At 31.9% G+C, this 27,770-nt stretch overlaps 1 protein-coding gene across 8 annotated transcripts in view; it reads left to right on the forward strand.

Moving 5' to 3' along the window:
• The window catches only part of LOC127716064 (arf-GAP with Rho-GAP domain, ANK repeat and PH domain-containing protein 1-like), a 118,025-nt gene extending 93,190 nt beyond the window's left edge, over positions 1-24,835 (forward strand). For 6 of the 8 annotated variants that reach the window (XM_052222154.1, XM_052222148.1, XM_052222152.1 and 3 more), the window contains 11 exons: positions 408-485; positions 861-962; positions 7,928-7,996; positions 8,465-8,573; positions 9,106-9,236; positions 9,995-10,111; positions 10,823-10,905; positions 16,014-16,037; positions 20,162-20,200; positions 21,295-21,385; positions 22,332-24,835. In XM_052222154.1, coding sequence (XP_052078114.1) covers positions 408-485; positions 861-962; positions 7,928-7,996; positions 8,465-8,573; positions 9,106-9,236; positions 9,995-10,111; positions 10,823-10,905; positions 16,014-16,037; positions 20,162-20,200; positions 21,295-21,385; positions 22,332-22,355 — 867 coding nt within the window. In that variant the 3' untranslated portion in view covers positions 22,356-24,835. Of the gene's footprint in view, positions 1-407; positions 486-860; positions 963-1,010; positions 1,104-7,927; positions 7,997-8,464; positions 8,574-9,105; positions 9,237-9,994; positions 10,112-10,822; positions 10,906-16,013; positions 16,038-20,161; positions 20,201-21,294; positions 21,386-22,331 lie in introns of all 8 variants that reach the window. The other 2 variants (XM_052222151.1, XM_052222153.1) reach the window with 2 other exon arrangements.
• The last annotated feature ends 2,935 nt before the right edge of the window (positions 24,836-27,770 follow it).

A 27,770-nucleotide genomic window follows, 5' to 3' on the forward strand; every position in this document is an offset into this window, starting at 1 on the left:
TCATTCGAAGTGGTGTTCTATGTGAAAAAATACCACAAAATGTCGAAACAATTGTAACGTCATCGTGTTGCTGGCCGTAAAACGTTAATTTTGATTTTTAGACAAAAATTATGTCGTTGACCATATGATTATTTTATATCATTAAATCGGAAATTTATGTATCAACAACATATAGTTTTTTAAGAAAAATCTGTATATTAGAAATTATAGAAATTTGATGATTTTCAGATAAATCTAAGAAGGTTTTCGCCGATTTCATTTGCTTTAAGTGATTTAAGTGTGTGTAGAATTGATCTTCTTGATTGGATTATTTACAGTGTTTAAAGATGAGAGTAACATGCTTTGTGATGAATTGATTGTGAAATTTGTCAATTTTATTTAAGAGATTTATTATTTTTGTATTTTAGATGATACATCAAAATAATTTACCATTGGAAATGAGAGTGATTGAAGATCTGATAACTCATCATAGTGTTCTGTTTGAGGTTAGTGGATTATAAAAAAAAATGGGCTTTGTTTTGAAAGGATAATAAAAATATGTTCCAGAACAGGAGTTGACAATACTTTTTCATTTTTTAAGAACATGGAATTTTTAGTCAGAGTCTAATAACAAATGGGGTATACTTTGCTCAATATCACTGCCTCTGTCAGATAACAGTTCTGTCAATCAATTTGGGTAGGATGAATAGGCATATTTTGGCACTTTTTACTTGATATCTAAATTGATGTTTGCCTGTAACGTAGCACGAAAAAAATCCTTCTTTTTTTTTTCAACTCCCAATTTCCTTACCATTTTAACATATTTGTTTAACTGCCATAAGACCAAATATATTTAAGTTGATGTGTCGTTATGTTGACAGGAAGAGGTACAGAAAATTGAAAGGACGGAGAGCATGCTGCAGGCGGTCCAGCAAAAAATTAAAATGGCCGAATTACAGCATCGTAATTCAGCAGTGCATCTTGTAAGTACACAACACAATATATTTAAACATCTGTTTTCTGTTCTATAGAAGGAAAAGACTGCTGCGCAACAACTAGAAGAAGAGCGTAAACGTATTCTGTTCAGGATCAAACAATTGTCATTTGAACAGCCGGTAGAATTTGTGAGTTATGCTTTGATTTGGCAATGCTTTGCAGTTTAATGGCTTTCTGCTATAATTGTTTTGGTTTTTAATTCACGATGCACTCGAGGGAAATGAAATTGTGTTTCTGTCTGATGTTCCTAATAAACACTGAGTACTGGTTTTGAGCACTCACTTGAAGAAATGGATTGATGGACAACACCAGTTAATGCTAGAAATATTTTCGTTTTTAATTCACGATGCACTTTGAACTTGTGTTTTTGTACATTGTTTTTAATAAACACTGAGTTCTGGTTTGAACAATGAGTTCTGGTTTAAGCAATGAGTACTGGTTTGAACACTGAGTTCTGGTTTAAACAATGGGTATTGGTTTAAACATTGAGTACTGGTTTGAACACTGAGTTCTGATTTAAACAATGAGTTCTGGTTTAAATATTGAGAACTGGTTTTGAGCACTGGAAATGGAGCAGTTAATAAGTTCACAATTTTTTTTTTTTAATTGAGACATTCTTTGTAGTTTTACTTGCTTTAACATTGATAAGCTACTTGTATGGCTTACATAGTATATATATATATATAATCAGCCATTCATTATATCCTAACTGCCTCTATATAACAATAGTGGGATGTGGTATGATTGCAAGGGAGACAACTATACATTAAGGGGGTACCCAACACTTTGACTAAAATAGATTTGGCTCGTTTAATTTTCATAAAATTTTGACAAAATATTAACTTTGATCTGTCGACAAAAGTATAAAAATTTCTAGAAATTTGAACCACACAATTTACAGGAATAATTTCATTGGCTATATAGCAGTTTGACAAACACTAATTTTGATCATAGAGAAGCTTTTTTTTTTTTTTTAATAGTATTTGATTAAAACATTCAGCTGATTTTTAAAGAGTTAACTCCCTTAGGTGTTCTGTACCCCCTTAAAGACCAAAGGACCTAATAACACTTCATAAATTCGGTGAGTCTGAAAAGATTTTCTGGATCAAGCATCTTCAGGAATGCTCTAACCCCTGAAAAAACAAAAGGTGTTCAATTACTGGAACACACAAGGAGCTACATATGTAACTTTAAAAGGGACCTAAATAAATAGCCAAATTCATCTAAGGTTAACTTAAGAACCTTACTTTCTATTAAACAATTTCTTAATTTATTAACACAGAATTTAAGAAAGTTTTTTATACCCCATGTCAGTACCTAAGCACCATGAGCTGATGATACTGTCTTAAACTAGTAGTCCACAAGCAGACGTATTAACACATTACTTAGGAATAAAAAAAAAACCACTTTATTAATGTCGTAAGAGCTTTTCTGGATATAACCTGCATCAAGAATGTAAACATTTACAAGTCATTGTATGACCTTCAAAGAGAGAAAAAACCCATTCGTTTAGAATGCTCAATAAGGCCTTACAGTAAAAAAATGTTGAACCATTCTTAAGAGAAAAACCAATGGCCTGGTCTTTGGGAGAATGTACATAGCAATCATGTTTACTTTTCCCTATTTATCCATCACAAATCATTTTTACCTGGATTTTGTCTGGCCTGTGATGAAAGTCATAGAATGTGAGACAAAGGGATTACAACCAACAGGGTGTAAATTATTTGTATAAAGCTTTATATTTCAGAGGCTAGAAGACCTGATTGCTTCATACCTTGTATGCAGATACCTTATGTGACAAAGTTTCCGTCTGTCATATGTCCATTATCCTTAACCTCATTTTCATAATTTAGTGAATGCTTGAAAAAATATTACTGTTTTTTTTTTAAAGTGAAATACTCTCTTATTATCAGTAATAGGATAACTATATTTGGTACATGGGTTCCATGCTAGGTCTACATGTCCGTCAGGTAGGGTTCACCTGACCTCGACCTCATTTCATGAATCAGTGATCAAGGTTGAAGTTACATGGTCAAGTCCATATCTCAGATACAGTAAGCAGTAGGTCAACTATATTTGGTGTATGGAATGATTGTTGGGTATATATGTCCAACTGGCAGGTTTCATCGACCTTGACCTCATTTTCATGGTTCATTGGATAATATTTAGTTTTTTGTGGTTTGGTCTATTTCTCAAATACTATAAGCTCTAGGTCAAGTATATTTGGTGTATGGAATGATTGTAAGGTGTACATGTGTGTCTGGCAGGTTTCATATGACCTTAACCTCATTTTTTCATGGTTCAGGCCAGATTTAAAAATATTTCTGTTTGCCCAAACCCTACCCACCAGTCTCATGTGTAGGTAGGTAGGTAGGGAAATTCTTTTTTTTTTTTACTTTTAGAGAAAAATAGGGGAACAAATCATTTTACCTTGTTAACAACTTTTAAAATGATAGACTATTATAGAGTTTTGTATAAATTGTTAGACACATATATGCCAGGATCTATATGTAGTATACAGATCTTTTCTATTAACAGTTTTTTTTCAGAATTCCACTTCAATGTTCACACTTTTTCTGAATGTTTTCATTGTGAATACAGACACACATTTTAAACGAGTTTATACTCAGAACAACGAGAGGAAAATATTTCCCTGAAATAAGAAAAGAGATCACTGATAAAATCACACCAACAAAATGGAACTGCACCTTCACGAACAAAACTGCGATAGTACAATTACTTATAGACTGTTCAAAATATAAGGAGCTGTTTGATAACTGTGAAAAATTCCAGGAAAATATTGGAAACAAAACCAGAAATATGTTATTCCAAATGCATATGGAAAGATTGAAAATTATGGACAACAAATAGCAAGACATATATTGCTGAATTTGCACATACATATATATATACATATATCTCAAAATGGAGGAAATGACAAACAAATGAAAAAAGTGATTATCATAAGTGACATATATATACCCACACAGAGTCTGTCATATAACAATTGTAAGAAATGTAAAGAAACTCTGGACAAATATTAAAAGCTATGAAAATGAAATTAAATAATTAATCAAAAAGGTCCCTGTAAATATGCCATGCATGATACTTTTATTGTTTTATATTTATATGCGCTGTACATATGTTGGAAAAAACATTTTTGTTTTATTCTTTAAAATTTAAAGTTAAGGAAAAACTTCATATATATTTGGAGGGTCTCCTAATTAAAGGAGGCTCATACTAAAAAGAAGTTTATTTGAATACAAAATTTAAATACAAAACACTTGAACAAAACACTGATGACAGAACTTCTGTCAGAATAATATCATTTTAATCAAATTTTAATGCCGAATCAAATTCCTGAACAACTTGGATTGGTTCCTCAAAATCTGGCTCAAACGAGTGTCCCGATCGGTCAGAGACAGTCACACAAATTTCATCAGTTCTCCGTAGCATGAAATCGTCATCACACACTTTATCAAACACCTCTTTCCATGTTTTTGCGTTTTCAAAACGATAGAATTTGTTGGAAACTACGGGGTTTGATTTTAATCCAACCTTTATTTGTACTAGACGGTTACATGTTGTTTTTCATCCGTATCAATTGGAGGCTTTAATACATAACACAAATTGCCCTGTGATAAAGCCCGGTCAGATTGGATCAGGTTATTCTATGCAACAAATTGAAGACGGATACGGAAAAGACAAAACTCTGCAAAAAAAATAAATCGCGAATTTTGATTAAAAAAAGATTCTGACTGGTGCTTTTTTATGGGTCGGTCGGGTTAGGGCAAACCAATTCTTTTTTATGGCCTCATTGTTCCATGATAGGTTTTGTGGTTATGTCAATTTATCAGTTACTATAAGCAAAAGGTTAACTATATTTGGTATATGGAATGATTGTAAGGTGAACATGTCTGTCTTGCAGGGTTCATTTGACTGATAGATCATTCAAAATGTTAAGTTATGTGTTACTTGTATCAAAACCTTCATACAAAAGACTTTCAACATGAATTCAATCATAAGTAAAGAAGGAGAGACATTTCAGCGTGTTGTTACCTTATATTCTGAAATAAAAATGGTGAAGTACAGCGGGCAGCTGACAATAGTTTTCATGAAATAACTGGTAAACGTTTCAAACGATGCTTATAAAATTTTACTATGTTGTAACTGATGACAAAATGGATATCAAGTTTGATATCAACAATTTTCACTTTTGCCATTTTGGAATGTGGCTGGTTAAACAAGCCTAAAAATTAGAATACATAATTTTCATTCTTACCATCTGCTCTCTGAAGTTCAACATTGGTCACCTTCAAAATACAGGAAACCAACTCATTTCTTGTTTTATTCTTTAATTTGATTGTTTTTGCTTTATGTGATTGTTCCCCACTGTAATTATTAGGAGTAAGAAATCTTCATTTCATTTGGTTATGAAGTAATTTTGAGTCCCTTACTGGCAAAGTCAAAGGAGACTTTAGGTTTGCACTCTTTCAGTCTGTCAGTCCGTCCTTCAGTCTAGCAAATCATTTTCCACACTTTTTTTGCTGAGTTATGGTCCTCTGACTTGGAAAATTCATGCAAATAATCAGTTTTCAACACTTTTTTTCGTCATGCTTGAAGATATTGATTTGATATTTGTTAGATAGTTTAACCATGACAAGTTATAGATCAAGTTCAAATTTTGTTCCGTCCAGATGATCTTTCTGTTGATCTGTCTATTAATCTGGTTGATACAACTCCTTTAGTGAAAATTTGTTCACAAGAAAAAGTTTTCATATATTTTAGTATAAACAGATTTAGTGTTCAATATTTGCACCAGGAGATATTTGGACTGAGTTTTTTTTAATATAGAAAATATTACAAATTGCCGATTAAGTTATTTTATTCCAGTACACTGAATTTTTACCCAGTAGGGGGCTATGTATTGCCATGCAATACTTTCAGAATGCTTGTTTTTGATTATTTTTTATATTGTTACTTATGAGGTGTAAACATTTGAATGTTGTGTATACAGTGTATATATATGTACTGTTCTATTGTTTTGTCGTTTTTATGCCCCCGCCGTAGCGGAGGGGGCGTTAAGTTTTACCCTTATCCGTCTGTACGTACGTCCCAAAATTGGTTTCCGTTCTCTAACTTAAGTTTGCCTCAACCAAATGTTATACACAATGCTTATTACCACAAAACACAGATCAAGTTTGAAATTTGGTGGCGTCACTTTAACCGTTCTAGAGTTATGCCCCTTTATAAATGGAAAAATTGCTAAATTTTTAGTTTCTGGTCTCTAACTTTAGTTTGCCTCAAACAAATATTATGAATCTTATACACAATGCTTATTACCACAAAACACAGATCAAGTTTGAATTTTGGTGGCGTCACTTTAACCGTTCTAGAGTTATGCCCCTTTATAAATGGAAAAATTGCTAAATTTTTAGTTTCAGTTCTCTAACTTAAGTTTGCCTCAACCAAATGTTATGAAACTTATACACAATGCTTATTACCACAAAACACAGATCAAGTTTGAATTTTGGTGGCATCACTTTAACCATTCTAGAGTTATGCCTTTTTATAAATGGAAAAATTGCAAAATTTTTAGTTTCCGTTCTCTAACTTTAGTTTGCCTCAACCAAATATAATGAAACTTATACACAATGCTTATTACCACAAAACACAGATCAAGTTTGAATTTTGGTGGCGTCACTTTAACCGTTCTAGAGTTATGCCCCTTTATAAATGGAAAAATTGCAAAATTTTTATTTTCTTCTAAATATCAAGTAATTTTTAAAATTGGAGTTATCTTCCTTTGTCCATGATTATAGTTGAATCAACTACAATCAATGCTTTATACAATGCAATGTTTAATTTTGACTTCCACTGATAAAACACAGATCAAGTTGAATTTGGGTTGTGTCACTTTAACCATTATTGAGTTATGCCCCTTTATAAATTGAACGATTGCAAAATTTTTAGTTTCCATTCTGTAACTTAAGTATGCCCCAACCAAACATTATGAAACCTATACACAATATTCATTACCACAATACTAAGATCAAGTACACATTATTTGTTTCCGTTTTCTAACTTTAGTTTGCCTCAACTAAATGTTATGAAACTTATACACAATGCTTATTACTACATAATACAGATTAAGTACGGAATTTGGTGGCGTCACTTTTACCATTTTTGAGTTATGTCCCTTTATCAACATAAAAATTGCTGAATTTTTTGTTTCCGTTCTCTAACTTTAGTTTGTCTCAACCAAATGTTATAAAACTTGTACACAATCGATCTAGAGTTATGCGTGTTTACAAAAGAAAAATTGCTGAATTTTTAGTTTCTGTTCTCTACTTAAGTTATCCTCAACCAAATGTTATGAGACTTGCACACAATGCTAATTATCACAAAACTCAGATCAAGTTCAAATTTGGGTAGCGTCACTTTTACCGTTCTTCAGTTATGTCCCTTTATAACTATATGATATGCAAGCGGGGGCATCATCTGTGTCCACATGTGGACACTATCCACATTTATTTTCTTTTACCGCTGTGAAGGTTCTGTAAAACAGGTATCACACAGTTTTACCCCCTATTGGTACTGCAGATGCAACAGGTTACACAGATTTAAATCCGATATACACAATTGCAAAATCTCTTGTATTGCAATGTCAATTGGAATGGTTGACAAAATCTGCTATACATGATCACAAACTCAATCTTTTAGAGTAACAATTGGGAACACAGATCCTGTTGTATTGGCTGTAAGGATAGCTGGTAATAGGATATGGTTTAATATATAGATATAAGAAGATGTGGTAATATGTATGTTTTATAGATATATCTTTACTTATTTCTTGCAGAATTTTGTATGACTAGTTCATGTGACTCTTGACATTCTTGCTTTTAGTGTACATGTTGTTAAATTGTATATATTTTATATAATATTATTACAGAGTCAGATAGGAGAAATGATGATAACTATATACTACCAGCACAGAAGCAATCAGAGTGAAGTTTATAGTGTAAGTATTATGTATAGGGGGCGGGGGGGGGGGGGTAAAGGAGGATGGGAGTTTTAACAAAAGTAGCTTTGCCGTGTTAAAAAAAAACAAGACTAGCAACAATTTACAGAAAAATTACACTGAGATTTTTGGAGTACAAATAATAAGAAGGTGATCTTAATATCAGGAGAAATATATTTTCACACAAAACTACTGTTAAGGGAGAAATTTTTGTGAGGGGGGTTTATTTTCACTAATTTCCAATAAACATAAAATTGAGTTGATATCTCCTCTGACATGTAAATTCATTTGATCTTTATTGAAGATTAGAATTAGAAAATAGAAAAATAAAATCATCAAACAGGTTTTGGCCTTGAAATTGTGAAATTTAAATTTTAAGACTTTACCCACATAACAGCAGACAAATTACCATACCTTGCTTATTGACAGGTGTTCAGATTGATTATTTGTTTTCTTTGTTATTTGTAGGCCAAGCGAGGAGGTTCTGTAGGAGAGGCTGTAGAACATATGAAGAGAAAGTTCCGTCTATCACTTGGACAGTGGGTCTTGTATGAGGTTGTGTATTCTGATGTTTTAGGTAAATAGCTGGTCAAATCAATGGATGATAGATTGTACTTGAAGGTGTCATCCATCTAGTACTGTAAGCAATGTTTTGGCATTGTTTGTAACTTATTTTCAATGGAAAAAAATTATGTACAGTAAATTATACACATGTATGAATAAAAGGAGATGTGTGGTGTATGTCAATAAAGATAACCAAAGGACTTCCAGAGGGCAACATACAGTCTTTGACAATAGACAGGTGTATACACGATATGAAAAGCTTTAAATCGTGTCCAGTCTATAAAAAATGTGAATAAATTTAATAGAAACAATCAAAGATCGGCCATTAAAACCCAATTATCCAAGTAATGGAAAACATTAAGATATGACTTACAACTGCTGACAAGGTTCCTGACTTTGGACAGGCAAATCAAAAATTGATGTGGTTAAACATTTTTTTGAGATCTCAACCTCCCCCTTTTTAGAGTCCATTTTCATTAATTCACTGTTGATAACAAATTTTGAAAGCTTGTCATTCTATGTGAGCTTTATTTTTCTAACTATAGAAAGGCCATTACATCCAAGTGAGTGTCTGTTAGATGTTGTAATGTCTTGGAGTAATTGGGAAGAGGAGTATAGAAAAAACACTCATCTGGTGATGAAATCTGCTGAGAGATTGTTACAGCTTGACGAGGTGGTAAGTTAGACAAGCACATGTGTATGTGGCAGGCATAAACCTCTTTGCACTTATTTCTCACCCTTTGTACAAAAAAGTTCATGATTTGTGATACTTGATCCCTCATTTTATAAGCAGTGTTTTAAATTTAACTTTTGAGAATGAGGAAATATTGTATCACATAAAAATAAGGTGGTTGAATTTGTTTGTCTAATCATTTTAGACGGTATGTAGGCAAACCATAATTTTTTTTATGTTTTTTAAATGATAGTCCAAAAAGATGTATCCTGTCTGAGAGGTGTTACCAGGTATGTTTTTTTTTCTTTTCAACATTACAATAGGAAATTCAGAGGACAGTATTAAACTCTTGACCAATGCAGAACTGAGAGCAAGTGAAATAACATATTGATTTATATGAAGAAAAAAAACTGGTTGGGAAAAGTTTGAATCTGCTACGAATTAGAGAAAATGTATTGTCCAATGTCTCTTTATGTAAGAGAGGGCCTCGGTGGCCGAGTGGTCTAAGTAGTTACTACTGTAATCACTAGCCAGTCAACACTGAGGTTGTGAGTTCGAACCCCGCTCCACTCGACTCCAATCTTAATTGACTAGGATTGTCAGTTTTCCTATTGAAGGTCAGTGGTTTTCTCCGGGCACTCCAGCTTCATCCACCAATAAAAACTGGCCGCCACGAAATAGCCCAAAAGCGGTGCTTAAAAGTGGCGTTAAAACACCAAAAAATCAAATCAAATCTTTATGCAAGATTTATTGTATTTCAGTATGATCCAAACCATGCACTGTTTGCAGAGTTCAAATATAAAGAAAAGAAAGAGAAATTTAAGAAGTTTTCTTTTGGATTTAACCAATCAAAACTGTCACTGTTCAAGGATTTAGGGGTAAGTTCTTTATTTTCATTAATAGAACTGTGTATCTTCAAAGGTACTGTAAATTCAGAAATTATTGCGAGATTTTTATTAATGTGAATAATGCGACTAGGAGAGTATCGCAGTAATAAGAATTTGCATTCTGAAATCTGTTATATATATCTGTATGCAGATTTTCCTTAAATCACAATAAATAATCTTGCATTTTTGTCCATTCTTCAAAAATTGCAATAATAAATGCACGCAATAACTTCTGAATTATGGATTTCCACTGAAAATCCAACCCAAAAGAGAAAACCAACCGCCCACCTTATTCTGAAACAATTAACAAAAAAAAACCAAAATAGCAAACAGCTTGTAACGAAAATCATTGAATTATAGGCCCCAGCCCATTACAGACACAATTTGTCCTTTCTCTGTAACTGTGGACAGTTGGAAAAAGAAATATTATTCTGAAGGAAGTAAACTGTATTTAGTTCATTTGAAATTAAGTTATGATCACAGATTTACTGTAGCTACAATCATCCACTTTTCTGCAGTTGCAATATCTCTGAATTTGACATTCCATGAAATTTTGTATTGCCTTGAGTTATTCAAAATTTGGTGTCACTAGTGTCACAGTAACAATGTTGGAATAATCTCACTGATATTTGGATAATTAATAACATGCCATCAAACTGTGACTTGTACATATATTAATAATTGCTATTTGTTTTATTACAGTACAATACACAGCCATCAAAATCCTGGAAAATAGAAGATATGCTTATTTACTTTGGTGCTGATCCCAAGAAAAATGCTCAAAAGTAGGTCAATTATATCAGTGACATGCGTCCTGTTTGTATTTACTTTCATTGATAGCTTTTATATTTTGGCAAGCTGTAACACTAGATCATGTAGCTTTTAATTATTTGGTTTGATTTGTTTTTTAGTATACATTTGTATGTTGTTTCAGAATGATGCCTGAAAACTTTCACGAAAATATGAAAAAGATCTGATTTAAAACAGAAGGTGCTGACCAGGGGACTAGAATCAATATAAAATACAATCTTGATTAAAATACAGATCGTGTTTCCAGGCTTCGCTTACAAGGATGTAACAACACTCAGTTCTACTTTCTGTTCTTGTAATTATTACATCAGCCAATGAAAGGTCAGCCTTCAAATTATTGAAGGTGTGTATCATTACAACAAAACCATATATAGGATCCCAAAAGGTCTTTTAAACAGAAAGTAAAAAGTAGTGTTGTCAGATCATATAAGCTAAGCGTTGACCCAGGATCTGTATTTCAATCAGACTGTTTTAAATATATATACCCCAAAAAAATGGTCCCCAATTTCAGATTTTCTGATTATTGATCTCATCCATGGTTGTGGAAACCTCCATCCAAATTTGAAGAGAATACAATTTAAAATTAAGGATGTTCGCTTGTCATATTTTGGAATTTTTGTCAGATTTTCGGAATCCTCTGGTTTTATCCATTCGAATGCATTAATTTTTTTGCCCATTGACCCCCATTTTTCTTTTTATAAATCTTTTACATGTATAATTATAAGCCATCTGTAAAAGTCTTACAAAATCTTTGTTATTTTTTAATAGTTTTTGAGAGCTTTAACTTGTCAATGATAAAGCTATGAAAAGTCAAGAGAAAACATTTTCCCGCCAAAATTTCAATGGCTAATATCTCGAAAACAAGCACATTGACCTATATATTTTGTTTGCTCCTTTGGTTCCTTTATTTATCCCCTATCAATATACACTAGTGTTATGAAAAGCTTGTTATTTTGAAACTGAGTAGCGAACTTCCTTAATGTATTATCATGGTGACAACAACGGGATAACGGGCGGACAGACTTAGAAAGGGTCAAAAACATAATACCCATCAATATCTCATCAAAACCTTCAATAATCAGAAAAGTTGAATAGCTGACCATTTTTTTATGGAGGTTTTCATTATTAATTTTTCATGCAGGATAGAACCTTCATTTTTCATCAAATACTCTTCAAGCATCTTACAGTGAAAACTGTTTAAACTTGAAACTTGTGCAGAATGAACTGTTGTATGGTACATATATGCATGAACATTCTTTAGTGAAAAAGTATTAACAAAAATACCGAATTCCAATTGAAATTAAAACTGGAGGAAGTCTATAAAACCGGACAAAAATTAAAACGCTCGACCTTATCAACCAACAGAAGGAATTAACTCATGTAGATATACACCTGTCTAATTAGAAGAGAGTTTCTCTAATTCTTTGACAATTTATACCTTTCTGCACTCATTGTATAAAAAAATTTAATCAACGTGTGGTTGCCGGTGATCTCAGAAGATGATTGGATGAATTTAAGGGTCATAACCTTTATCAGCTCAAAATATGCTAACAGGTGTTAATGAAATTGACAACTTTGTGAAATGTGGAAGGCACTCGAAGGGGGTTTTGGTTTAACAAAAAATGGAAATGTATTTTTTAATCATTAGAGAAACAGATTCTTACATAGTTACTCGTGAATTATCGGATTTATCCAATCTTGATAGTTAAATTATAAATTCTAAAGTCCTCGCCAAGGCTCAGACTTTAAAATTGATAATTTAACTATCTCGATTGGATAAATCCGATAATCCACTGGTATCAATGTAAGAATCTATATTTATACACCTGTCTAATTAGAAGATAGTTTATACACCTGTCTAATTAGAAGAGAGTTTATACACCTGTCTAATTAGAAGAGAGTTTATACACCTGTCTAATTAGAAGAGAGTTTGGTTTAGACAAGTTTCACTGTACATCATTACTTAAAACATTAGTATTTAAATAAAAGTTATAGACTTGTAGACAATTTTACCTTAACTCTATGTTTTTTTTCTGCTTTTTTTTTATATTTCAGGATACTAATAATGGCATTATTTTTATTCATTTGGTAAAATAAGAAAACCCATTTATAATATATAAAAGTGACCACTTTTCTGGCAAGATGTCAATTTTTAATTTTATAAAAAGCTTTTTGAAATTTTTGCTGTAAATTCAGAAATTATTATTGAGATAGTTGAACAACAGACAAATAGATGAGATTGATTGATTGATTGATTGATTTGTGTTTACTGCCACTTTCAACACTATTTTGCTATTTCGTGGCGGTCTGTTTTTATTGGTGGAGGAAGCCGGAGTGCCCGGAGGGAACCAGTCCTTCGGTAGGAAAACTGACAATCCTAGTCAATTAAGACATGTAAGATTGGAGTCGAGTGCACCTGCCCCATGCAGGATTGGAACTCACAACCTCAGTGTTGACTGGCTTGTGATACAGTAGTTGGACTACTTAGACCACTCGTCCACCGAGGCCCCCTTCAAATACGTGAGATTAATAATTGCTATTTCAGAAAATGATGCATATAAATAATGCTATCAAAGTTTTCATTTTTGCAATACCTATCTTGTTTCGCAGTAATTTCTGAATTTACAGTATCAGGTGTTGAAGTCAATTTACCAAAGGTGGACTCCTGTAAATCTGTAATAAAGTCTCGGGAAACAATGAGTTCCACCCAAGTGATTTTGGTTTCTGTACTTATCAACTTTTTATACGACCGCAAAAATTTTTGCGGTCGTATATTGGTATGACGTTGGCGTCGTCGTTGTCGTCGTCGTCGTCGTCTGAAGACACATTGGTTTTCGCACTCTAACTTTAGTTTAAGTGAATGGATCTCTATGAAATTTTACCATAAGGTTCAATACCACAAAAGGAAGGTTGGGATTGATTTTGGGGGTTATGGTACCATCAGTTAAGGAATTAGGGGCCAAAAAGGGGCCAAATATAAGCATTTTTGTAACTTCCAGACATAACTTGTGTGTTAGTGTATGGATCTCTCTGACATTGTACCACAAGGTTGCATATCACAAAGGGAATGCTGGGATTGATTTTGGGGGTAATTGCCTCAAAATATTAGGAATTCGGGGCCAAAAAAGGGGCAAAAAACAAGCATTTTTCTAGTTTCATGACAATAACTTGTGTGTAAGTGAATGGATCTTTCTGAAATTGTACTACAAGGTTCCATATCACAAAGGCAAAGCTGGAATTGAGTTTGGGGGTAATTGCCCGAAACGTTTAGGAATAAGGGGCCAAAAATAAGCATTTTTCTAGTTTCTAGACAATAACTTGTGTTCAAGTGTATGGATCTCTCTGAAATTGTACCACAAGGTTCCATATCACACAGGGAATGCTGGGATTGATTTTGGGGGTAATTGCCTCAAAATTTTAGGAATTAGGGGCAAAAAAAGGGGCAAAAAACAAACATTTTTCTAGTTTCATGACAATAACTTGTGTGTAAGTGTTTGGATATTTCTGAAATTGTACTGCAAGGTTCCATATCACAAAGGGAAATCTGGAATTGAGTTTGGGGGTAATTGCCCGAAACGTTTAGGAATGGGGGGCCAAAAAGGGGCCAAAAAACACATTTTTCTAGTTTCCAGACAATAACTTGTGTTCAAGTGTATGGATCTCTCTGAAATTGTACTGCAAGGTACCATACCACAAAGGGAAGGCTGGGATTGAGTTTGGGGGTGATGAATCATAAGGGGGTTCAAAAAATTTGGGGGGGGGGGGGGTTTTCATTTTTTTTTTCTTTTAAAAATTTCCATTTTAAGTTGGTTATTTCTGATTTATATTTAAAAGCAAATAATAATGATATGGTAGGAGATACACACCAAACAGGATGTGTAAATTATTATATAATAAGTATTGTGCAATAGCAAGAAATTTTCAATTGCACAGTATTGCACAATAGCAAGAAATCTTCAATTGCACAGTATTGCGCAATAGCAAGAAATCTTCAATTGCACAGTATTGCGCAATAGCAAGAAATATCCAATAGCACAATATTGCGCAATAGCAAGAAATTGTCAATTGTGCAGTATTGCGCAATAGCAAGAAATATTCAATTGCACAGTATTGTGCAAAAGAAGATACTTCATATAAATTGCTTATTTCTTGACCAATTTCAATGGGGTTTTATTCTTGAATTCTTGGGGTTCTTTAATATGCTGAATCTAACCGTGTATTAAGATTTTGGGCCCCGTTTTTAAATTGGTCCACATTGAGGTCCAAAGGGTCCAAAATTAAACTTTGTTTGATTTCATCAAAAATTGAATTATTGGGGTTCTTTGATATGCCGAATCTAACCGTGTATTTAGATTCTTAATTTTTGGTTCCGTTTTCAAATTGGTCTACATTAAGGTCCAAAGGGTCCAAAATTAAACTAAGTTTGATTTTAACAAAAATTGAATTCTTAGGGTTCTTTGATATGCTGAATCTAAACATGTATTTAGATTTTTGATTACGGGCCCAGTTTTCAAGTTGGTCCAAATCGGGGTCCAAAATTAAACTTTGTTTGATTTCAACAAAAATTGAATATATGGGGTTCTTTGATATGCTGAATCTAACCATGTATTTAGATTTTTGATTTTTGGGCCCCGTTATCAACTTTGTCCACATTGAGGTCAAAAGGGTCCAAAATTAAACTTTGTTTGATTTCATCAAAAATTGAATTCTTGGGGTTCTTTGATATGCTGAATCTAACCATGTATTTAGATTTTGGATATTGGACCATAATAGGTGAATGTCCAATTTAAAATTTTTAAGTTCTTAGACCACATTCATTCTGTGTCAGAAACCTATGCTGTGTCAAATATTTAATCACAATCCAAATTCAGAGCTGTATCAAGCTTGAATATTGTGTCCATACTTGCCCCAACTGTTCAGGGTTCGACCTCTGCGGTCGTATCAAGCTGCGCCCTGCGGAGCATTTTATTAAATAGCTGTTGGTAAGATTCAGATTGACAAGTGACAAGAATTTAAGACAAAGGATGATATATTCATCTATATTATGTATAAATATATTTTCTTTTCCTTTTCTGCATACTAGACTCTCTAAACCCCAAAATCTACAGTGAGTATTTGTACTAATATGCTTGTTAGATTAGTGAATATATCTCATGGTTTCTTTCGTAATGTCTTTAGGATCAAAAGTCTTTCCCATATTGGATGTTCACATTAAGATTAAAATACACATCCTGTTTCCTGGCTTTGTTTACAAAGATCTGACAACAATCCATTTTACTCTCTGTTCTGGTAACTATTACATCAGCCAATGAAATTGCATTCTCCACATTTGTGAAGGTGTGTATCATTAGGAAAAAACCAGAGGATCCTGAAAGGTCTTAAAACAGAAAGTATTAAGGAACATTATCAGATCTTTGTTAGCAAAATGTAGACAATGGATCTGAATGTTATATTTGTTCGTTCATACAAACCTTTTAAAATCTTAAATTAGTACTGTAATGTGCAAATAAATTGTTAAAGTTTCATGAAAATTAGTTTAGAAATAACTTCTGCCAAGGTGTTGGCTGTTTTTAATGGACTTACAATTTTTGATTGGTATCTTCTCTTTTTTCAGTCAGTTTGCCTTACCGTAGATCCTTTATTATTTATGCAGTAACAATATTTCGTGGATTTCCTGGGTACAGGTCAACCATGAATTTAAATGTTCAAGTACAAATTCTCTTGACGCTTACATGCAGACTTGGCAATACCATGAAATCAAATATCCACGGAAATATATTTTTGTCTCAATTCAAGAAAATTGGTACTTTTGCATTTGTATGAAAGATAAAGAAACCTTTGTGACAGAAAATGCCTAACCCATTACTATAAAAAGGGTTTATGCTTACATATAAGGAGGGATTTTCAGTTACACTAGAAATCATGAGTATATCCATGTGCAGTTTTTATATATAATGATATGCTGTGATCTTAATATTCATTTCAACAGAAACATTCATGTTTTGTAGTTAATTAGGCCATGCTTGTTTTTTTCTTCATTTCTTTTGCAACTAGCAAAATTTTCAAACTCTACCACTTAGTAATAGCTAGAAAGAAAAAATTAAACTAAACATGTAAAACCTTTTTGAAACTATTTTCTATTTGAAATTTATTATTGTTCTGTAATTTTACCTTCATAAACATAGTATAAAACAAATTATTTAGGACATATATGAGTTGAGTTTAAATGTCTGTAAAAAGTTCTTATTTCTTAATTTTTAAAAGGTTTACTGAAAGTTTTATTAAAAGGTTTACGGAAATAATTTCTCTATTTGTTTTTGGCCTAAGACCATCTAAACCTTATTAAGTTGATGCAAACAAAGAAAAACTCAACTTTGACCTTAATGATATTTAGATGCAGCAGAAAAAATTATTGGTAAAAATTATCTTTTTTCAAATTTATTTTTGGTCAATTTTTTAACAGATATTTCAAGTTGATAAACAACTTTCAGAAAAAAATACAGTTTTATTTGAAATACATGTACTGTATATTCAGAAATTTTAGCATGTGTTTGTGTGTGTCTAATTTTCTCGAAAGACATTTTACAGCAAAATCAAAACATACACAAAAAGTTAGCTTTTCATGTAAATTCATTGTGTTTGGTTATGAAACTTTAATGATGAATACAGCACCGATTAAACTGCCCAAAATATGGCACGATTAAATTGCAAACAAAATCTCACATGAAAATTACCCGAGATACAGTATGTTAAAAAAAATGATTTTGTCTTTTAACAATACTTTTGGATGTTGTCTTTTAACAATACATTATGATATTGAGTGTCTTTTTTTCTTAAATTGTATTAATGATTAAATGTATAAATTTAGCCATGATAATGAGTGGTTATTATATTACTTTATTAATTCACCTGATCATGTGTGGTTTTTGTATTACTTAACAAATTTTACCCAATCATGTGGAGTCTAATAATAGGTGGCTACATAACTAGAGTATGTTAAGATAATTTATAACTCATAACTGTGAGGAATTAATTTAATTGGTGCAGTAGTAGTATTATTAGGTGATTGGAAATCAGTATCCATTAAAATAGAATACCTGTAGAGTGTACGAAACAATATAATACTGTGGATTCATTTATTTTTGTGGATTCATTTATTTTTGTGGATTCAGGATAACTTTCATTTTCCTGGATATTTTGTATGCAGTCTTTGGCTAAAAAATATCTATGAAAATATTCCTCACTGTAGGAAAATTGGTACCCATAAAAATAAATGAATCTGCAGTATTTGATTATATTACATCATTTAAATAACCTGAAACTCAGAACTGTGGAGAAGGTTTTTTTTCACTTTAGAGTCCAGTTCTGACATAAATGGTTATTTATAATTATTGCAATATACTTATACTGATAGATTGTCCATGGTTTTGAAAATGATAATAATTTTTTCAGCTACAATCCCATTGAAGGGCAATAGCCCTGAGCAGAGAATCTTCATCAAGTTTGAAAGACTTGCTATTGCTATTTTTCTATGCATTGTCAATGATTTTTAGCTCATGACTCTTTGCTTTCTCACTCTACTCTCTAAATCACAGTGGAGTAGCTTAGAGATGTAAATTTATTGCTCAGGAAGATGGAAGGAAAATTTAAGAAAAATAGACATATCTTTTTTATATCTTTTTAGCTCACCTGGCCCGAATGGCCAAGTGAGCTTTTCTCATCACTTGGCGTCCGTCGTCCGTCGTCGTCGTCGTTAGCTTTTTACAAAAATCTTCTCATCTGAAACCACTGGGCCAAATTTAACCAAACTTGGCCACAATCATCATTAGGGTATCTAGTTTGAAAAATGTGTCCGATGACCTCGCCAACCAACCAAGATGGCCGCCATGGCTAAAAATAGAACATAGGGGTAAAATGTAGATTTTGGCTTATATCTCTGAAACCAAAGCATTTAGAGTAAATCTGACATAGGGTAAAACTGATTATCAGGTCAAGATCTATCTGCCCTGAAATTTTCAGACAAATCTGACAACCTGTTGTTGGGTTGCTGCCCCTGAATTGGTAATTTTAAGGAAATTTTGCAGTTTTTGGTTATTATCTTGAATATTATTATAGATAAATATAAACTGTAAACAACAATAATGTTCAGCAAAGTAAGATCTACAAATAAGTTGTCATGACCAAAATTGTCAGTCGACCCCTTTAGGAGTTATTGCCCTTAATAGTCAATTTTTAACAATGTTTTGTAAATTTTTGTAATCTTTTACAAAAATCTTCTTCTCTGAAACTACTGAGACAAATTTAACCATACTTGGCCATAATTATTATTAGGGTATCTAGTTTAAAAAATTTGTCCGATGACCCCTCCTTCCAACCATCATGGCCGACTAAAATAGAACAAAGGGGTAAAATGCAGTTTTTGGTTTATATCTCTGAAACTAAAGCATTTAGAGCAAATCTGACAGGTGGCAAAAATGTTCATCAGATTTAGATTTTTCTGCCCTGAAATTTTCAGACAAATCCGACAACCCGTTGTTGAGTTGCTGCCCCTGAGTTAGTAATTTTACAAAAATTTTGCAGTTTTTTGTTATTATCTTAGATATCATTATAATATCTAATATCTAATACTATTAATTATGATTTTAACCTTATTTTACATGATTTCCAAAGCATCAGTAAATACAGGTGAGCGACACAGGCTCTTGAGAGCCTCTAGTTTATTTGTGTTATAGTTCTATTTTGTGACTTTGGTTTTTCTCTGAGATAAAAAAAAAAATGATAAGATCAGAAATCGCAGAATATTGGGTTTTCCCTTTTTTCTAAGATTCTTTGAAGAACAAGTTTGTAATGACAGCTAAAAGTTAAAAATTATTATAGGTCTGTTAATATAAAATAAGGAGATGTGGTATGATTGCCTACTAGAGACCAAATGAAGTAGATATTATCAACTATATAGGTCACTGTACGGCCTTCAATCATGAGCTAAACCCATACTGCATAGCAAGCTATGTCAGTTCTCTGACAGACGAAACTTAATTGATGTTATAATCTTAAACTAGACAGGAAAGCATTTTGATTTGTATGGTTAGCAACAGATTTGGAATTTTCAGCATGTTCATGGCATATGTCCATCATTAAGCACAATTTTACAAAATATTAAAGTGAATACTAGTGCCAGAAACCATATAGGTCAAAGAGGTCTGTAAATATTAATTTTCTTTTCTTGTATAGGTTTGCCTTTTCCTTCTTTATTAAAGGAGAAAGAATTGGGTAAGTATTAAATAACAAAAGTATTTTTCTTGGTCTTTTTATGATATAGCCATTGTTCATCTTCCTATCTGTCCATTGAACAAATATTTTTCTGAAATTTTATGAGTTGACATGGTTTAAGATTCATCGGTCATCAACTTCCTGTTCACCAAATACTTACGATATATTTTTTTCTTACACATACTGGCCATGTATGAAATTTTTAGTCATATTTTTCTTCCTGAAATAATTTGATAACAGGCTTCATGTGAACATGCTTTACAGTGTTATATGTTTTCAGATTCATTAATTTTCTTTTTTGTTGAGCTTAAGGATGTTTGCTACTCTGTTTCAAAATAACAAGCTTTTTAAAAGTCTATTATAAATTGATAGTATATGAATAAAGGAACTAAAAAAGCAGAAAAAAATGAAGGGTCTATGCGCTTGTTTTCAAGATATAAGCCATCAAAAATTGGTCTCTAGATTTTTCATACATTTAACATTGGCACCTGTTTTCTTTCTAAAACTATGAAAAAATAATAAGGATTTTTTAAGATTTTCAAATATGGCTTTTTAAACAATATGTAATATAATTATGAAAAGTGCGGGTTAGCAGGCAATATTTTTTAATGGCACTGCATGGGTAAAATCAGAAAATTCTGAATATCTGGCAAACATTCATAAACAAGAGGAGCGAACATCCTTAAACTGCCCTCTTGATATCTTAGGATTATTTTTGTCTTTTGTTAAAGTATTTTACCATTGGTCACATCAACTATGATGTAATTTTCTCAGATTATTTGCCAAATTATCCATTTAATCTGAATTTCATTGTTCAGTGAGAATGGAAAAGTGATATTGTGAAATCGGTACATTCTCGGGTTAAAGTTTTTGGTTAAAATAGTTCACCGTCAGGTTGTTGTTACATCAACTTGAAACTTAGTACACAATTTCATTATGATGTGATCTTTTCAAATTATATGCCAAATTATAAATAAAGAGCAAGCCAGGTATGGTCTATGGACACATATTCTTGTTTATTTTATTATTGTATATTGAAATTGCCTGTTGGATATAGAGATTATTAACAGTTCAATTCTTGATGTATTTTTCAGGAAAGGAGATATGCCGTTGTTTGGTAGGACTATTTGTTGTACAACAGAGAATGAGTTGATTAATTGGATGGCAGCCTTGTTGAAAGCTAAGGTAGTGTACGAAGCCAAAATTAAATATAGTAAAAACCATAAAATGTAAAATCTAAAAGTTATTTTAATGTTATGATTAATGGAAAAAATGTGACAGGACATTCATTGAATAAGGAACAATTTGCATTTTCAGCATTTGATTTAGTAATGTCATGTTATGTTGATATTTTGATTATGTAAGGAAATAGACATTCTTTGGTGTCAGAATGAAATTAATATATATAATAAGGAAATTGAATTCACGCATGATGATTAAATTAAATGGGATTTTCAGTGTACAATGTACTATTCATATAAATAATATATAAACGACAATAGGGTCCCTTAAATGCCATGGCCTCATAAGATTACACTGTATTTATACATTCTGCACAGCATAGTGTTCATGATGAAGGTAAATCCAGAAATAGTGCTTCGGACGCATGAAATTTAAGTAGTGTTGTTTTTATTTTTACCAGCACTGGGTAAATACCTCTGCTGGAGGACTAACAGTCCCGGAGGGTATCAATAGCTCAGTAGTCAGTTTTTTTGGCACTGACATGATTTATAACAAACCTTTCTAAAATTGTCCGTAAATAAATTTTGAAATTATGAAGAAACTAAGGTTTCAACACCCTCAGGCAAAGTTGACCTTAGATGGATTTGGTTTTTTTTTAAGGTCCATTTTGATCATAAAGCTCTTCAACAGTTTCGGTTCGTATACATCCTTGGCTTTCAAATATTCGGCTTTGAGCGTTCCTGATAAAGGTAAATCCAGAAAAGCGCTTCGGACGCATCAAATTGATAAAGTGTTGTTTTATTGATTGTTGATTTATATCAAGCACCACCTTCAACATGGATCATACTGCTAAATTGAAAAGCCCACCTTTTGTGTTTATCTAATGAAACAGTAATTAATGTTTTGGCATGGAAAATATCATTTCTCATGTTACATTTTTCTTATTCAGCATCCAGATGGATTTTTATCATGACAAGGACTTTCCAAAAGGATCTGTGCAATATAAACTGATATCCATTCAACAAGGTTGAAGAGACTAGTAAAAGAACACAATAACTGTGTTCTTGTTGAGTCTATTCCCATCAGTGTGGAAGAGCAGTAATACTCAATCTTCTGAGTGCTTTAAATTTGGGAGAAATTCAAAAGAATGTAAAGAGTTTGTCTTTCATGCCAAATAAATTTCAGACTTTATTAACAGCTTTATAGGATTTTGAAAAAGGAAGAAAATGCCAAAAAAGTTTGCGATTTTCAAAGCTTTATTTTCAAATTTTAGTGTACGTAATGAAAATTGGATTGTGGATAATAGGTGAAAATTGTCAAAAGTGATAACAGTGAATTTGTGAAAGAAAGATTTAGGTGATTTGTGAAATTGCCTGAATATAGCTGAAAAAAATTGCTAGAAAGATGTTGTACCAGTATTGTAAATTAAAGTTTTAGAATGCTGACAGCAGGTTATATGAAGTTGTTTATGTAAGTGAAAATCTGAGTCATAATAGAGTGGATAAATTTTTGAACTTGAAAAATCGCTGGCTGGAGTAAATGTGATACTAATGTTAGCGTAATGATAGTGCTGGCCGTAACGTTTGCTTTATAATTTATTTTCATATTTTTACATACTACCATATATTAACTTGTTATCATAATAATTTATAATGATGTGACTTTGGCTTGTGTTCTTTTATTGTGCAATTCTATGTACAGTACATGAAACACATTGTTCTATATATATATATATATATTACCGATGAGTATCATTGAGTCAACATGGGTGGAATAAAATGATTTTGGTTTATAATCTATTAGAAAGCTAATCTCACATTTGCTTTTCTACCATTTCAAATGTTTATCTTCAAAAATGTATATAATAACGAAGTGACATGAATTACATTTTGAAGGTCAATTTTCATAGAGCAATTGTAAATATCCATTACATATACATTCTGTCATCACACTTTTTGCAAACAATGATATCTCATTGCATGTTGACTCTGTATGATACAGGTTGGTCATGCTATTTGCATAAGGTCTTCCAAAACCTGATGTTTCTACAAGATTAGATTTTACATGTAATAGACAATTTCATTGCAGATTTTATCATGGCTTTGAAAACAGTGCTTCATTTCATGCTGATATTCTTGTTCAAGACTGTCACAATTTTTTAAACTTTAATTTTGCAATGATATGATGGGTCATAATGCCATACATGTATATCTCTAGATGCTCTGTTACACTGAACGTTTGGTTTGATTAACCAATGGTGCTTTACTTGACAAGGTTTGCATAATATGATGGTGATAATTGTAATACTGTAAATTCATAAATAAATGCTTGCTTTTATTATAGTGAATCACTAATTTCTGTTCAAAATAAGACATGATTAATGCGAATGCAAACATTTTTTGAAGGGAAATCACTACTGAAATTATGATTGCAAGATTTTATTATTACGATCCTGATACTTTCGCATTTTTTTCATTAAAATAATTAAAAAAAACATTGCATTAATTTCTAAATTTACAGTACATACAAATCTGTGCTAAATAAATTTTCTGTTTCTTGTGCATTATCTATATGTTGTAGGACCACTTCAGACATCAAGGTTAACCCATGTCAATGCTTTTATACATGTTCTGGCCTTTAGGATATTACTAAATAATGATGACTTTCAACTGCTCAAATTTGAATTTTGTTCAGGTTTACCAAATTTTGCTGAATTTATGTTTTATGGTAATTAGAATTTGTCAGACATATAACTTTCTTGTAAAATTTTGTAGAAATTATGATTGATGATTAAAGACTGAATCTCATTGTATACTTTAACAGTACCAACACATCTACTTGCTCTTATCTTAGAAAGACTGTTATGAACATGGCATCTTTCTTTAATAATTCACGATTTATTGAGAGATGTTGAATACATACATGTGTCCTATTCACCTTTATTATATATTTACAAGGTTTTATTAAAAGTGACCATTGCTTGAAATTTACATTCCACTATAGTGGTTTACATTCCACTATAGTTGTTTCCATTCCACTATAGTGGTTTCCATTCCACTATAGTTGTTTCCATTCCACTATAGTGGTTTACATTCCACTATAGTGGTTTACATTCCACTATAGTGGTTTACATTCCACTATAGTTGTTTCCATTCCACTATAGTGGTTTACATTCCACTATAATAGTTGTTTACATTCCACTATAGTGGTTTACATTCCACTATAGTGGTTTACATTCCACTATAGTGGTTTACTTTCCACTATAATAGTTGTTTACATTCCACTATAGTGGTTTACATTCCACTATAATAGTTGTTTACATTCCACTATAGTGGTTTACATTCCACTATAATAGTTGTTTACATTCCACTATAGTGGTTTACATTCCACTATAGTGGTTTCCATTCCACTATAGTGGTTTCCATTCCACTATAGTTTCCATTCCACTATAGTGGTTAACATTCCACTATAGTTGTTTATATTCCACTATAGTGGTTTCGATTCCACTATAGTGGTTTCCATTCCACTATAGTGGTTTACATTCCACTATAGTGGTTTACATTCCACTATAGTTTCCATTCCACTATAGTGGTTTACATTCCACTAAAGTGGTTTACATTCCACTATAGTGGTTTACATTCCACTATAGTGGTTTACATTCCACTATAGTGGTTTACATTCCACTATAGTTGTTTCCATTCAACTATAGTTGTTTACATTCCACTATAGTGGTTTCCATTCCACTATAGTGGTTTACATTCCACTATAGTTATTTCCGTTCAACTATAGTGGTTTACATTCCACTATAGTGGTTTACATTCCACTATAGTGGTTTCCATTCCACTATAGTGGTTTACATTCCACTATAGTGGTTTAAATTCCACTATAGTGGTTTAAATTCCACTATAGTGGTTTACATTCCACTATAGTTGTTTCCATTCCACTATAGTGGTTTCCATTCCTTGAGTCTTCCAATTTAACCACAAAATGATGATTTAATTTCATGGGGTTGATACATGATACAAATGAACTATTGCAATTTGTATTCTAAAGCTAGATGTCTAAATATTTAGTTAAGACATTTTTATAAGGAGTCTTGTGATCTCAGATTTTACCAGTCTTCCATTTTTATTCAAACAACGATCTTCTGATATAAAAGTTACCATTTGTTGCAGATTTTACCAGTCTTCCAATTGTATTCAAACAATGATCTTCTGATATAGAAATTACCATTTGTTATGAATATTTACTGACACTGTTTATAACTTATATTTTAAACTTTAGAAACCAAAAAAAATGAAGCAATCATGACCTTCATTTACTTTAGGGGTCCCTGTCCTAAAGGGTTAGGGTTTAGTTGACAGTATATTTTGGGTAAGGGTAAGGGTTAGTGTTAGGGACAGTTTAGTATAGCTTTTTAAAGGTTTGGACCCCTAAAGTAAAAGAAGTCCAAAATTATTTGTTTATTTTTTTTTTAATAAACTTTTGAGAAAGAAAGAAGTGAAAGTGTGTTAGAATATACCCTAAATATGCAAATATCATAGGGAAACTGTTACACGTTTGTAAATGATGAATAAAAATAAAAACTTTTTAAATTTCCTTTGTCTGAAGCTTTTATGAAAATGAGCATGTATACTGTTAGAGACGTTTGTTAAAGTCTTGCTAAAATCACACTAATAGCACAAACTTCTAGTGTGCAAAGCTGGGACTGGTGACACAAATTTATCATGTCTCATTGCAATCTGATAATAACATTAGATGATCTAATGTTTGTAACATTATGTAAAGGACTAACAGACAAAATTGAGCATCATGACAAAACCAGTGGTGCAAAATTAATAATTCTGTTTAATTATATTTTATAAGCGATTTAAGAATTGCACTTTTAGATTTAGAAGCAAATAGGAAACTTCTGCAATCCTGCTTTAGTTAGACCAAAGTGTTTAGCTAACATTGATGAATGCATTTTACAGAACTCTAAAGAATATTAGTGACATTAGGCAGGCATACTAAAAATAGGCTACTTTTTCCCTGGACAAAGTTAAATGAACATTACTATCTATGTTTGCAAGCAAACGTTGCTCTTGCCATCCATATAACACCTTATGAGCATGCTTGTGTAATAAAATGATACTGAGTAAAGAACACAGCATCGTATACTATAAATCAGAGAAAGTGAAAAAATTTTAAAATAAATAACACAAAAGACATTCTAATTCACTATCCAAATCCATTGGTAACATATTTGAACTTTGTTCCATTGGTTACATGTACGTAATTTTGGTCAATAGTTAACATATTTGGAGTTCAATAGTTAACATATTTAAACTATGTTTCATTGGTAACATATATGGAATTTTGATCAATAGTTAACATATTGGCAATCATACCACATCTTTTTAATTTTTCTAACAATTGGATTTCAATAGTTGCCATATTTGAACTTTGTTTAAATGTGAAGATATTTGAAAATTGTACATGGCATCATTTGCAGAATTTACCAATTAGCTTATATCCTGCACAATAAATTTATATTTGAACAATTATAAAGAATATTGTTATTATATTTTATATGAAGTTTATATAATATTTGTTAATGATGCATAATTTTATTTATGTTTTGTTTGTAAAAATATTGAATTTATCTGATTAAGATGAATAAACGTTTTTATTAAACTTTATTTTAAAGTTATTGTTTTTTTAAACAGTAGATAGAGCTGTGAAAAGCATACTTGAGAAGTTTTAATGATGCAAAAGATGTGCATTTTATGATACATATAAATAAGAATAAATATGAGAGATCTGCCAACTTTTTGTACTGGTTTGAATCTTTTCTTTTGTCTGCCCCTATGTTCTGGGACTGCCAATAACATGTTGGTGGTTTTTTTTCATTAACAGCCATGTATAAATTTGTGGTCACTTTTTCTCAGGAACTTAAGCTTTAGTTTCAAGCTTCATGCAAGTATGCTATACTGTATGGTGTATTTTCAGAGTCACCACTAACCAACTTCGTGTTTTTAGAATTCCTAGATATTCTCACACCTAATGGCCATGTTTAAAATTTTGGTTATATTTTCCCCAAAAACCACAAATCAGAGCTTCGTGAAATAATGTATCAAGCTTCATGTGAGCATGCAAAACTGTGATGAATTTTCAGATACATTGCTTGTCCACTTCTTGTTACTACATAAAATTGAGAATGGAAATGGGGAATGTGTCAAAGAGACAACAACCCGACCATAGAGCAGACAACAGCCGAAGGCCACCAATGGGTCTTCTATGCAGCGAGAAACTCCCGCACCCAGAGGCGTCCTTCAGCTGGCCCCTAAACAAATATGTATACTAGTTCAGTGATAATGGACGTCATACTAAACTCCAAATTATACAC

This window comes from Mytilus californianus, unplaced genomic scaffold (genome assembly GCF_021869535.1).
Source record: "Mytilus californianus isolate M0D057914Y unplaced genomic scaffold, xbMytCali1.0.p SCAF_9, whole genome shotgun sequence".
NCBI lineage: Eukaryota > Metazoa > Mollusca > Bivalvia > Mytilida > Mytilidae > Mytilus > Mytilus californianus.